The sequence below is a fragment of the Marmota monax genome, unplaced genomic scaffold (assembly GCF_021218885.2).
Source record: "Marmota monax isolate L192 unplaced genomic scaffold, Marmota_monax_Labrador192_F-V1.1 WCK01_AAM20220418_F8-fsc00059, whole genome shotgun sequence".
NCBI lineage: Eukaryota > Metazoa > Chordata > Mammalia > Rodentia > Sciuridae > Marmota > Marmota monax.
The window spans coordinates 10,221,472-10,233,849 of NW_026693595.1; the positions used below are offsets into that span (position 1 = coordinate 10,221,472).

General features: G+C 37.6%; 1 protein-coding gene across 9 annotated transcripts in view; it reads left to right on the top strand.

Annotated features, from left to right (window-relative positions):
• Positions 1-12,378, top strand: part of Smarca2 (SWI/SNF related, matrix associated, actin dependent regulator of chromatin, subfamily a, member 2) — a 166,292-nt gene that overhangs the window by 44,886 nt on the left and 109,028 nt on the right. For all 9 annotated transcript variants that reach the window (XM_046459484.2, XM_046459489.2, XM_058584031.1 and 6 more), the window contains 2 exons: positions 1,276-1,446; positions 10,252-10,305. In XM_046459484.2, the coding sequence (XP_046315440.1) occupies positions 1,276-1,446; positions 10,252-10,305 (225 nt within the window). The remainder of the gene's footprint in view (positions 1-1,275; positions 1,447-10,251; positions 10,306-12,378) is intronic.

Here is a 12,378-nt window from a genome sequence, read left to right on the forward strand (position 1 = left end):
ATTTTATAGTAATTGGAGCAGTCAGCAGTCAAATTTGTCTGATTCAACTGAAGTGAAACTATATTAGAACTTCAGTAACAGATTGGTTTGACACTAATGATTAGGCATTTGCAAATCATTAATTTTTGCAATTAAATGATGGAATATACAGATAATAGAGAAACTGAAGTTTTTTATCACTCTTTCTTCAAGTGAGATCAACCATAACCAAAAGCAATTAGAGTTATAATAGCATTTGAGGTTCACGCTCATTCATGGGGCAGACAGCCGCCAGACTGAGTGATGAAGCTGCTGTCACTCGGGCAAATGCTGGAGTGACATCCTCGCACTGAAGACACGAGTTTTTCTGTGATGCAGTTGCCTCTGAAAGATTTTGCAGCTTGCTTCTTTTATTTAGGCATCACATGAGGAAAATATTTTGGAGTGTCCTTTAATTGGGTTGTATAAAAAAGATTTCTCTCTAAGTGGCTCAGAGTACATCAGAGTTTTATTCTGTTTAACCTCATAATGTTGCTTAATGGGAGGTGGAAGTGGAAATCATCGTATCTGTTTTATCGCTCAGCAGTATCAGACTTCAGGTGCTAAATGACTTGTCTCCAGTCACCTCAGCAATGCAGGTCTCTGACAAAAAAAAATTCTCAAAGTTTGACCTTTCCTATTATCCACAATGTTTCTTATACTTAGTTGTTTCTAAGAAATTATTTGTTAAAAGCCTATTTGATTGCTTAACTTATTGAAGTGTTTATGAATGAAAGGATCTTATGTCTGGAACTGGCTTCAAAACAATCAGTTTGGGGTAAAAGGAAGGAAGGGTAGCAATCGAACAGGAGTTGCCACCCATTAATTTTTGTTGCTTGCTGTTAGTTATATAAGAGATTGTACCATTCTATCCAGTTTTTATTATACTTACGATTTTCTGAAATATGAAGTAAAAATAGACTTCAGAAGGGAATTGTCAAATTTTAATTATTTTTGTGCAGTTAAGGAAACAGAAGAACAAAGCACCGACTCAAAGTGCTGATAGCACCACACACACACACACAGTGGGGCTTTGTGCCCTGACTTTGCTATGAACCCCAGGGTCCCCAGACACAGGTGTTGTACATCTGTATGTTTGCCTGGTCCCAGGCCCCTTGTGATGGCTTGTGAAACCTGGCTCATCCGGTTTGTTCCACTTACCACCAAAGTTCAGAGGGTCAGTAGCAGAGAAGAACCTAAAATGCAGTTGTCAGAAAATGTGTAGGGTGCTGTCATCACTCTCTCCTTTGCTTATAGGCTGAAGATGAAGAGGGCTATAGGAAACTGATTGATCAAAAGAAAGACCGGCGCTTAGCTTACCTTTTGCAGCAGACAGATGAATATGTGGCCAATCTGACCAACCTGGTTTGGGAGCATAAACAAGCACAAGCTGCCAAAGAGAAGAAGAAGAGGAGGAGGAAGAAGAAGGTAGGTGTTCTAGTGTTGATGGCTGAGCCTCTGCTCTTCCGGCAGGGATGAGCTTGAGTATTGCTCTTTATTAAGCACCACTTCCTACACTAATGGAAGGTTTGGATTGTTGAATGCCAACAACTGCATAAATTGGTATGGGAACAGACCAGGTATTGGAGATAAGGGTATGAAGGACAGGATGTACTCCACCAAAGTAATAGTCTCTATTTTCATTGTTTAATACAGTGTAATATTTTAAATTGAGTACCACACAACTGGCAGGAAGAATAAAAACATACAGATAAGTGTTTGCTTAAGTTTAATGGCAGTGTGGCAGGAGACTGCTGAGTTAAGAAACTGGAATGAAAATTAAGAATAATGCAATATACAGATTGAAATAAGCCAAAGGAAGATGTACGAGGTAGCTTTTAGGATTTTTTTTTTGGAACAAATTTCAGCCTATTTGGACAGATAGTGATGACAAAATTGCTCATTCAGTTCTGCTGCCCTGATGCTGCAGTGAGATAAGTGTGCAGATAAGGGTTTTAGGTAGTTAGAGGGGAAAAAAAATAGTCCTATGTAAAATATAACCTAATTATGATGAGAAATGAAGGGTAATATTTCGTATCTCTGTTCTTCAGCTATTATATCTCAATTCAGAAGTGACTTGCTGAGTGTAGGCCTCTGAATGCAGATTTCTTTAAAATTCAGATAGTCCAGTAATCTAGCTAGTTCTTGGCTGATGATCAGCCTTCTGTGTCTGTGAATATACATCCACGAACTTGACCAATCTAGGGTCAAAAATATTTTTGGGGGGGAAGGGGGTACCAGGGACTGTACTCAGGGGCACTCGACCACTGAGATACATCCCCAGCCTCATTTTGTATTTTATTTAGAGACAGGGTCTCACTGAGTTGCTTTGTGCCTCGCTTTAATTGAGGCTGGCTTTGGACTCGTGATCCTCCTGCCTCAGCCTCCGAAGCCACTGGGATTACAGGTGTGCGCCACTGTGCACAGCTTAGGATAAAAAATATTCTTAAAAATTTTGTGTGTATTAAAAGTAAACAGACTTTTTTCTTGTCACTATTTCATAAACAATACAGTTTAACAGTGACTTACATAACACATTGTGTAGGCATCTGTGATCCAGAGAAGATTTAAAGTATGCAGGAGGATGTGTTTAGGTTACATGCAAGTGCTCTTTCATTTTATACAAGAAACTTGAGCATCCTCAGAGGTTGGTGTCCACAGGAGTCTGGGAACAGATCCCCCATGGATACCGAGGGACGACTGTATTTTGTTTTCATGATAAATTCTGATTATACCAGGTACAAACATCAACAGAAAGTCTTCATCAGAATTGTGAAGATTGAGGGTTGGTAGCACTTAATCATTTATTCTCTACACTGAATAATTGAACAAAATGTTTTTCAAAAAATAATTAATTTCATGGCTCCTGAATTCTCATACCTGTTTCATAATTAAGGAGGAGGAATAAATGATTGAGAAGGTGCCTTCTCGACCCTGATTTCCTTAGTGTAAGATAGCTTACCTTATTGTGAAGACGAACGAGGGATGACTCAGGGCTTGGATTTAGACATTTTGTTGGAGAGGAATACCTCATTTTCTTGTCAGTGCAGCATCATAGACTTTGCAGAATTCTAGCTCCCAAATTTCTGACTTAAAAAGACAATGTCAGAATTAGTGAAAGGAACACAGGCAAACCAGATACAATTCTATGAGTGGACCCCGTTTTTGTTTATTCCTAATCTAGGGGTGTGTCTTGCCGAGGTTGTCACTATCATTGGTGTTTTTGGTGTTCAAGTTCATGTCCTATATTTCTGGTGAAGAAATGAAAGCTAGTGGCCTGGATTTGAGCTCCTGGTTTATAAGTAACAGTTTCCTGCCATGGTATTTGGTACTCTTATCATCATGGACAAAGAAAGAAAGATAGTTGACTGTCATTGATGCTGCTGATGTTTTTGTGTTGATGTGTGCAGATTGGGGATTTGTTACAATATTTCTCATAGCACAGCTTACTCTACAGAATTTGTAGCTTGGCACTCTCTCCTTCCAAATTCTTGCCCTCAGGTTTATTAATATCATTTGTTCTTTCCGTGTTATATTTTCACTCAACAACTATTAACTGAATACTTGCTATGAGCTTAGGTTGTATGCTAAAGAGAAAAGCAGTGCAGACAGACATTAACCAAGCTTTCACCCAAATATATAATTATAAACTGTGGTTAAATGCTGTGAAGGGAAACTCAGAGTCAAATTAGAGGTGGGCCCTGCTCTTCTAGCAGACAAATAAATAATAGGTATCAAAGTAATGATAGCCTGCCTTGTGGAGATCTCTGACCTTCTTCTGTTGGTCATTTCACATGGTAAATGTAGAGGAATTTTACTTTGACATCAGCCTCTTCCCCATCATGTGCTCAGGACACCTAGCATATCAGCACTAGGCCCTTAGCAGGACCATGGAGAAGGGGCTGTGTTTCCCTCCTGGACTATCTTGCCAGAAATGGGATAAAAAAGGAAGGAAAGAACCAGATTCCTCCTAGCCCGTCCAGTACTCTGTCTCTTTGACAGGGGTTTACGACTTAGTTCAAAGTGTGTTACCAATTCCAGATGCACCTTTATTCAAGTGCAGAAAAAAGAAAAAGGGGGACTGGGGTTGTGGCGCAGTGGTAGAACACTTTACTAGCATGCGTGAGGCATGGAGTTTGATCCTTGGAACCACATAAAAATAAACAAATAAAATAAAGGTATTGTGTCCATCTACAACTAAAAATTAAATAAATAAATAAATAAATAAATGAAAAGGGTGCTTTCAAAAGCACATTATTTAGCACTTTGTATTATCTGTAGTTCTTCTACCCTCCAATAGAGGGAATGATTGAGAGCTGCTTGTTCCAGCTCCTCTGATGGAGGAAACTTTTGCATCCATAATTTAGAAATTCTGAGCTCTCCCTTTCAGCCTTTTCTGAGAGCATTTAATATTATGCTCTGCCGATCCATGTTTTTTAAAATTAAAAAGGCATCAGTACACCTTTGTTTTGAGAAAATCTGCATTACTCAGAGATGTAATAGCCCTGCTCTGGTCACAACACTTGAAGGACCCCAAAGATAGACCACTATAAAAACTTGCCATTGAAGATGAATACGGTTGACCTTGAAATTTAATTGGAAAAGGATTGTTTTTTACCTTCAGTGGTAAACTAGTATGTGGTTTTTCTTTAAGAGAAAATAAAAAAGCCCAACGTAACAGAAGGCCTTTGTCTTTCTGTTTACTGTCACTCTTGAATAAAGGGATGGGTTTTCTTTAACCTCTCATGACCTTGTTTAATTTTCTCTTCTCACCATTAGGGGCCTTTATGTGTAGTATATATTTATAAATCATTTTTGAAACTTCTCATTCTCAGCCTGGTCTTTCATTATTGCCTTTGAAATGGAAGAAAAAGAAGTCAACTATATGCATCTACGTAAGGGTCGGAAGAAGAAGAATTTTTAAGTATTAAAATATAAAATTATGTGGAACCAGTCTCTGCAGTGTTTTAGGAAGAAGGTGCTGTTATGTGCATTTAACATGACCTTAAGGTCTCTGATCTCTGCCATCGTTATTCTCTAATATCCACAGGGTGATGACAGGATAAGAAAGAAGGAGCTAGATAAAGCCACCAGGTATATGGAAATAGGACTGAACATGGCCTTATGAGTAAATTGGATGAGTACTCCCTGAATCATGTAAATTCATAACTGTATAAGAAAAATATGCATATTAATTTTCCCTTTTAGAATATTTTATTAAAGGATGTATTACACAGTACTTCAATCTCTTGGTCTGTTAAGAGGGTGATAGGAAGTTATTTACCCCACAGATTTGTTGTGAGGTTTACATGGGAAAGTTTATATAAAGCATTTAGAATTCTTCCTGGTACATATTAAGTGCTCAGTAAATATTAGTTGTTGTACCAAGAATTCTGTGATATAAAAGAGTGATCATGTAGTTGAAATGTGGTTGTAGGTTTTTGAAAATGAAATACTTTTTTGTCCATTGACTGCATATTTTTTGTAATGTTGACTATATAAATGGTCATCATATTTTTGTACTTGAGGATCAATTGGTTATTAATGTAAGGATGTCTTTTAGGACAGTGATAGATTCTTTGACTCTTGGTGCATGCAGAAGAAAAATGATGATTTGTTATTTTTGGTGGACTCTGCTTACCACTGGGCTCCTGAACTTCTACAAAGAGAATTTTCTAATTACATAGGCTCTAATTTAGAATGGCTCCTGGTGGTAATGAGGTATTTCTCGCAGTGCCTTAGGATATGTTTTTGCCTAACCTGGTCAAAAGCTTATGCTAGAGGGCACCCCTGTTACTGCTTAGCAGTCTAGCCTTTTCAGAGGTTTTGCTTCCAGAGCTATTTGACATCAAGCCAAATATAAATATGAAATTCTCCTTTCCACATCTTTCAATGGGATGTATACTAGCAGAACTATGTTTTTGTTATTTATTTGTGACATTTCTTGAAAACCTGAGATACAAATTGGCATGTGCTCAGAAAACCCATGGGGTTTCACTGTGCCACAGATCTCTTATATTTTTTTTCTCTTACATTAATTTTTTTTCTAAGTTGCTTTGTTCTTCTCTCTCTCTCTCTCTCTCTCTCTCTCTCTCTCTCTCTCTCTCTCTCATTGATTGCTATTATAAGTAAAGCTCAGAACTGTTTCCTTGGAGGGAGAACTGTCCTGACACGCTGTATTGGTCAATGTAGTGATAGGAAATATCTTTTTGCAACCTTTGTAGATAGGTTAAAAAAAATCAGAAAAGCCTGTTGTCATAATTTATAGTGAAAAAAGCATCAAATACAAAAATAGTGATGTTGGTGAGGCTTTTGTTTTAAATTTAAGTTATTTCCTGATTCTTCTGAATTCTTAAATTTGTCTTCCATTTCTCCAAAGACTGTACAGTTTATTGCAGCTTTTACCTGTAAAATTCTCCTAAGTGAAAGAAAGGTTGTAAGCAGTTCTGCCCATTTGGGTATAAGGCCTAGTAAAAGAGTAGGTAGACACAGTGCTACAATGATTAGATTTATGTGAGTAGTTTAATGTCAAATAGGTGAAACCAGAAGTTTGGATCAAAGTCCTGTTTAACTGGATTGACCAGTTAGTGGAATCAGAATGTTCCAATTGGTTTTGTCTTTAAGATACAACCCAGGTAATGTGCAAATGCCTGTTAATTTGATATTCCTGGGCATTTTTTTATTGCCTGATAACCTATCTTAATGCTCACAGCACTGCTTAAATGACAGTAAAAGTAACCCAAGTGGTTCCTAAAGCTTAGGTTTCCAGCGAAGCAGAATGAGTCCTTAAGATGCCAGCACGTTGGAATGTTGTTTCAGCATATTGTAACAATACCTGCTGGGGAATAAAATGCATTCACTTTATAATAGATTGTAAAATATTCGACATAAAAGTGTTTCTTTACAAAATGAGGCTCTTTGTAGCCCCTGTGATGTGGTAAACTAAATAAAGTGCCCCACCGAAGTCCTCTTCTTGAGTTCAGCTTACACAGGATTTTCATAGTTAGGGATTTCTTTCCCTCTGCAGTCCCGTTGCTCATTATTTTATACACCTTCTGTGTAGAAGATGAGTAGCCTGACCGTAGCTTTGTTCGCCAACATTCCTAAGTGGAGGATGGGAATTGACACTGACCTTGGAAGTTGGGAACTCAAATCGTCTTTAGTTTGAATGATTTTTACTAACAAGTTATCTCCAGTTAGGAGTAATTTGTATCATTCTATCTCTTGGTATGACTAGGTTAAGTAGACTCTTCCCTCCCTACAGAAGCATAATTAGTTCTCAACTTTTTGTAGACAGGAAGAAGCCAGTGCAAGCTTGATTAATGAATGAATTACAGTATTTGTTTCGGTATTTTTTAGTCAATGAATGTAAGCCCGGGTGTCAGCCAGCAATATTAAGAGCCTGTGTTTATGATTTCATGCTGCAGATAACTCTGAAAATCTGTCAGGTGGCAGGAGATGCTATAGCTGCTGCTGCAGTAGTGTTAGGCCACTTCACCAAGGGCTTGGAGAGTATCCAAAGTTAGCTCACATAGTAGCACCAGTCATAATCTCTTGGATAGAAATTTAAATAGGGGAGGATTTTGGCTTAGTTTTGCTTGTTCTTTTTATTTTGAGATGAAAATTTGGTTTAACGTGAGAACATGGATTTATGAAAGCACACCAACCAGAGACCCTTACCAAGCCAGAACCCAAAACATCATGGGAGAAAGGGCATCATGGAGTAGAGCACTACTTGGCTTCTGCCTCTTAAAACAATGTGGCAAAAGTGGGTCTAAGGACAGGGCATATATGAGAGAAGTCACACAGAACTCCAATGACAAATTGTGTGTGTGTGTGTGTGTGTGTGTATTCTTAAGTATTTTGTGACTTGCAAATATATTGGTGACTGATTACAATAATAATTATTGAGTGAGTATAATCAAAGTAGAAGGTGCTGTTCTTGGTGCTTTTGTTCATTCCTGCATTCCCCCACTATTTATTTAATGGCTTTTAGGTGCTAAGCGCAGCTCTTCAAGGTGTGAGAATCCCTCAGTAAGCAAAACAAATAGAAGCCCCAAACCTGTAGTCCTGTGAGACAGTTTTTAGACAATGCTAGAGACACTCTTAATTATGGACATGAAAGAATAGCCTCACACTGCTCTGGCTTGGTTATGTTGTAGAGGTGGACACTTCTGGCATATTTTATGTAGAACGTTGGATTGTGCATGTTGAAACAGTGATCTGGCCCTGCAGCAACCCTGAGACTCTTACCATCCCTATTTCACACAAGAGGGAACCAAGACACACAGAGAAGCAGATTTGCTCAGGATCACAGTGAAGGTTTCTTGTACTTAATCCAGGGCTGGGATTCACGCTTAGGTTGCCTAATTTCAGAACCAGGAGGCTTAAATCTAATAGTGCTTTGCCTTTGCATTTGATACCTAATACAATTTTTAAATATAGTTTAGGGGACTCTACATACTGAAAGGGCCCGATTATGAAGCAGTTTTTAGATAATGCTGGCTAGTCCGTAGTATATTCATAGGAAAGTATCCTTCAGAATAGTTTCGCTTCTATTCATTTATGGTGTTTCAAGCTTTTAAATGTTCTATTCATTGAAATGGTGATCCAGTTCCACTTGCTAGATATTTGAAATTGACTTTTTCATTGTCTCATTAGATTTTCTTTGTTGGCCAAATTTGTAGCTTATTTCTGGTTTGCATGGAAAGAATGGTGGGATTAATTGACTTTCTCCCATTAATTAAAACTATCCCTTGAGTGCAGTGCCTGAGACTTCCAAAAACGGGTCCTTCAGTGGCTGGAGGCAGGGATGGTTTCTTTGCTGAGGGAGGGCCTCTGCCATTGTTCACTGCCTCCCTAGCCTTAAGTTGCAGGGCCTGATGCACTGGGAAGCCCATCATTCCTTTTGAGCTTGTAAATATTTTTATTTCAGAGTGGCATAGACAGAAAACTAAGTTCTTGGACTGTCATAACCAAATGCTTTGGTAGGAGCTACATTGTTGTATGCCTGTGCCTTGGCATACATACACATGCGGATATTTGGCAAGAGAGTTATTTTATAAAAGGATCTTCAAAAATTTTAAACATTTATAACACTGCCCCTTTTCAGTATGAACAAAAGGTTAGATTTTAAACATTGAACGTTTTCAATAAAAGTTGTTTTGTTGAGATACTATTGAATTATTTTCATGGAAGGCAAAGATATATTAATAGAATCAATGTCTTAAGTAAGTGAAGTTGAGTTAATATTGATCCCATATCATTGTATATATTTTTAATTAACTAAAGAGCCCAAGGGAGAAATGCTCATTTTCTTCAATGTCTTGACAAAGGAAATGACTGAAGTTTTTTTTTTTTTTCCCTCTCGTTGTTTTACATAGAAATAATATAGCTTTTCAGTAATAACTATAAAATAAAGATTCTGTAAAGGTGATATGAAATATTTTCACTTGTCAGAGAGGTTATTATAAGTGGAAGAAGTTTCAGACTATTTTGTATATATTACAGATGAGCTCTCTTGGTTCTGTATAAAAGGTGACATAATCTTAGCTACTGATTTAGTTGTCTTTGAGGCACATAGAGGTTAATGGACTAAGATATTGAAATATTTAAGAAAAGGTAGATGACAGAATTTTTCATGAGATCATGGTATCTGTATCCAATTTCCTTATATACACACTGTGGAAATGCTGTATATTACGAAAGCCAATTAGGTAGAATGAAAAACACCCAGGAAACTCATGGAAATTTGTATTATTTTATATTTTTATGACCCAGGAGCAGCCCAGAGCTGATTCTTGATGGACATTTTTAGAATGCGCTTGCTTCTTTATTGCTGATGAAAACTTGCTTAGGGAATAGGCAAGTTGAACTAATTATGTCAGGATTTGTCTCCACGGTGCCAAACACAAGAAGGAAGTTTCTTGTCCTCACTGCTGTCTCAGTGCTGCCATGTCTTACGCTCTTTGGGTCTCTAAAGATGCAATCCACAAATCTCTAGTGTGCTGGCCTTGAATCACATCTGGCTTTAAATGACTCTCTGCCAGTTGCTAATACAATGCATGCTTTGTGCTTTGTCTCAGATAGCAAAGAGAAATAAAAAGACATTCACACTTAAGCTTTGTTAGATGATTATGGGCCATAATGAAATAACGATATGTACCAAAGAATTGTCATGAAGTCCTGTCCCATCCTCTTGATTAACACATAACATTTGACATTGTTTTGCAGAAGGCTGAAGAGAATGCAGAGGGTGGGGAGTCTGCCCTGGGACCAGATGGAGAGGTAAGGGAAGTTGCCCCCATTGCAACCACGCTCTGCTGAACGGAGTCCCTCTCATATACAGTGCAGTACCATTCTGTGTGTGTACTAATTTTATTTTTACTCAGCTAATCATTTTAAAAACAGTAGTACATAGTAGAAAATCAGAATGCTGTAAAAGGGATACAATGACAAGCAATCTGCTTCCATTTCAGACTGATAAGGTTTCTTGTGGACCTTTCCAAAATTTTCTGTGTACAGATAGACCTATTGATGAGTATATGGAATGTATGTGAATTTTACGTGATTCTGTAACTACATTTGCTCAGTTAGTAATACAGAAGCATTAAGTATGACCCAGCTTCCCTAGTTGTTTATTAATTCGGAACTACAAAAATATATAAATTGAGAGGTTGGGGATATAGCTCAGAGGGTAAAGTGCTTGCCTCGCATGCACAAGGCCCTGGGTTTGATCCCAGTACCACACACAAACAAATATAAATTGAACAGTTCAAGTATTTGGTTAACTTATTTTTTGACAACTCTAAAGGCTTAGAGTAGAGCTCATGTATGTAAATACATGAACACAGTCCTCAATTTTATTTCCTGGTATTTCCAATGTTCTCTTGGATCAGAAGGATACAGTTATTTATTTATTTATTGGATTTTTTTTTTTTTCTGAAAAACTCAAGGATCTGTTGCCAGTGATTCACAGTGAGGAGGCACATCCCCCAAGCAGAGCAGGAAGAAAGTTTGTTTGAAACTACCTCTTCCCTCACACCTTGATCAGCCTGTTTGGAGGGTTGGGCATGGGATGCCCCTTCTCATTCTAGAATCACTGTGCACACGAGTCCTGTTGTGTGCTCACACAGTCTGGATGCAGAAAAAAGGTCCTTCCATGCAGAAACCTTGAAAATAAATGTTGTCTAACTACTGTAATTCATCACAGTGGAAGAAAGGATCAGGATAAATGTCTAAGTGAAGAAACTCTCAGTGGGCTGTTATGAGGGAAGAATACTATCTATCAGAGCACTTAGACATGATTCCAGCTTGCCTTACCTAAGCATGTCGCATGTCTATTTGTAATTAGCAAGCATGCAAGAAGAGATTTAATATGTTACTGTCATTGTGCTCTTTCTCTTATTATCTCTTGGGAGTATTAGTCACTGATCTTGGACCTGTGACATATACCTTTTCCCCCTACTTTCATTTTTAACACATGTGAATTCTGATTGCTGAAGTTTGCAAAGTGGACATCTTGCTCAGTTTGTTGTGAAATAATGCTCTTATTAATCTTCTGTGTTCCTTCAGTGTTTTTTGCCAAAGTTCTAATTCCAGCCGCAGTGATTTCCAATTTTCTTTGAGGCATGACATTAGCAATAAAGCAAGCTCTATTAAAATAGTTCCAGATATGACTTTTTTTCCAAGGGAAATGATAGCAAGTGGTCGATTTCCTTCTTTAGCTTGTGAGTATATGGATGACCTTTTGCATTAATGAGGAAGAAACGTCATATTGCCACGCAAATTATTGGTGCCTGAAATCACTCTGTTAGACTGCATGAAAGGGAAAAGAATAAACTGGAGTAAGCTTTTTCTTCTTTTAAGGTTATTTTTTGTGAACAATCACTAGTATATTGTTTATATATTTTTTATTCTGACAGTGCTTTGTTGAGGGAGTAAAGAAGTATATATATATATTTTTTGGTCATAGCCTATAAGATATAGTAGATAGCCCTCAGCATGCTGTTTTCCCTGTCAATTTGCTTAATTGGAATAGTAAATTATACAGTATTCCTAATTACAGCTGATAGTGTTTCCTTTATTTATTTGACCACAAAACCAATTAAGAATAACTTCGGAAAAATTCTTTGAAATAATGAATTGCCTAATCCATTTTATTGCTCTTGAGGAAGTAGGTGAACTTGAAACAATCACAAATCAAGCATTTCCAAGCATCTTACCTGGGAATGTGCTCCTAGAAGTTGGTATCCCATCAGTAGCATTCATTTGCCTAGGATTGCTCCATTTGGGGGCCTTTTGAGACAATTTGTTTTCGAGTAGGTTAAATACAACCTCTGCAATTTCATTTATTCTTTT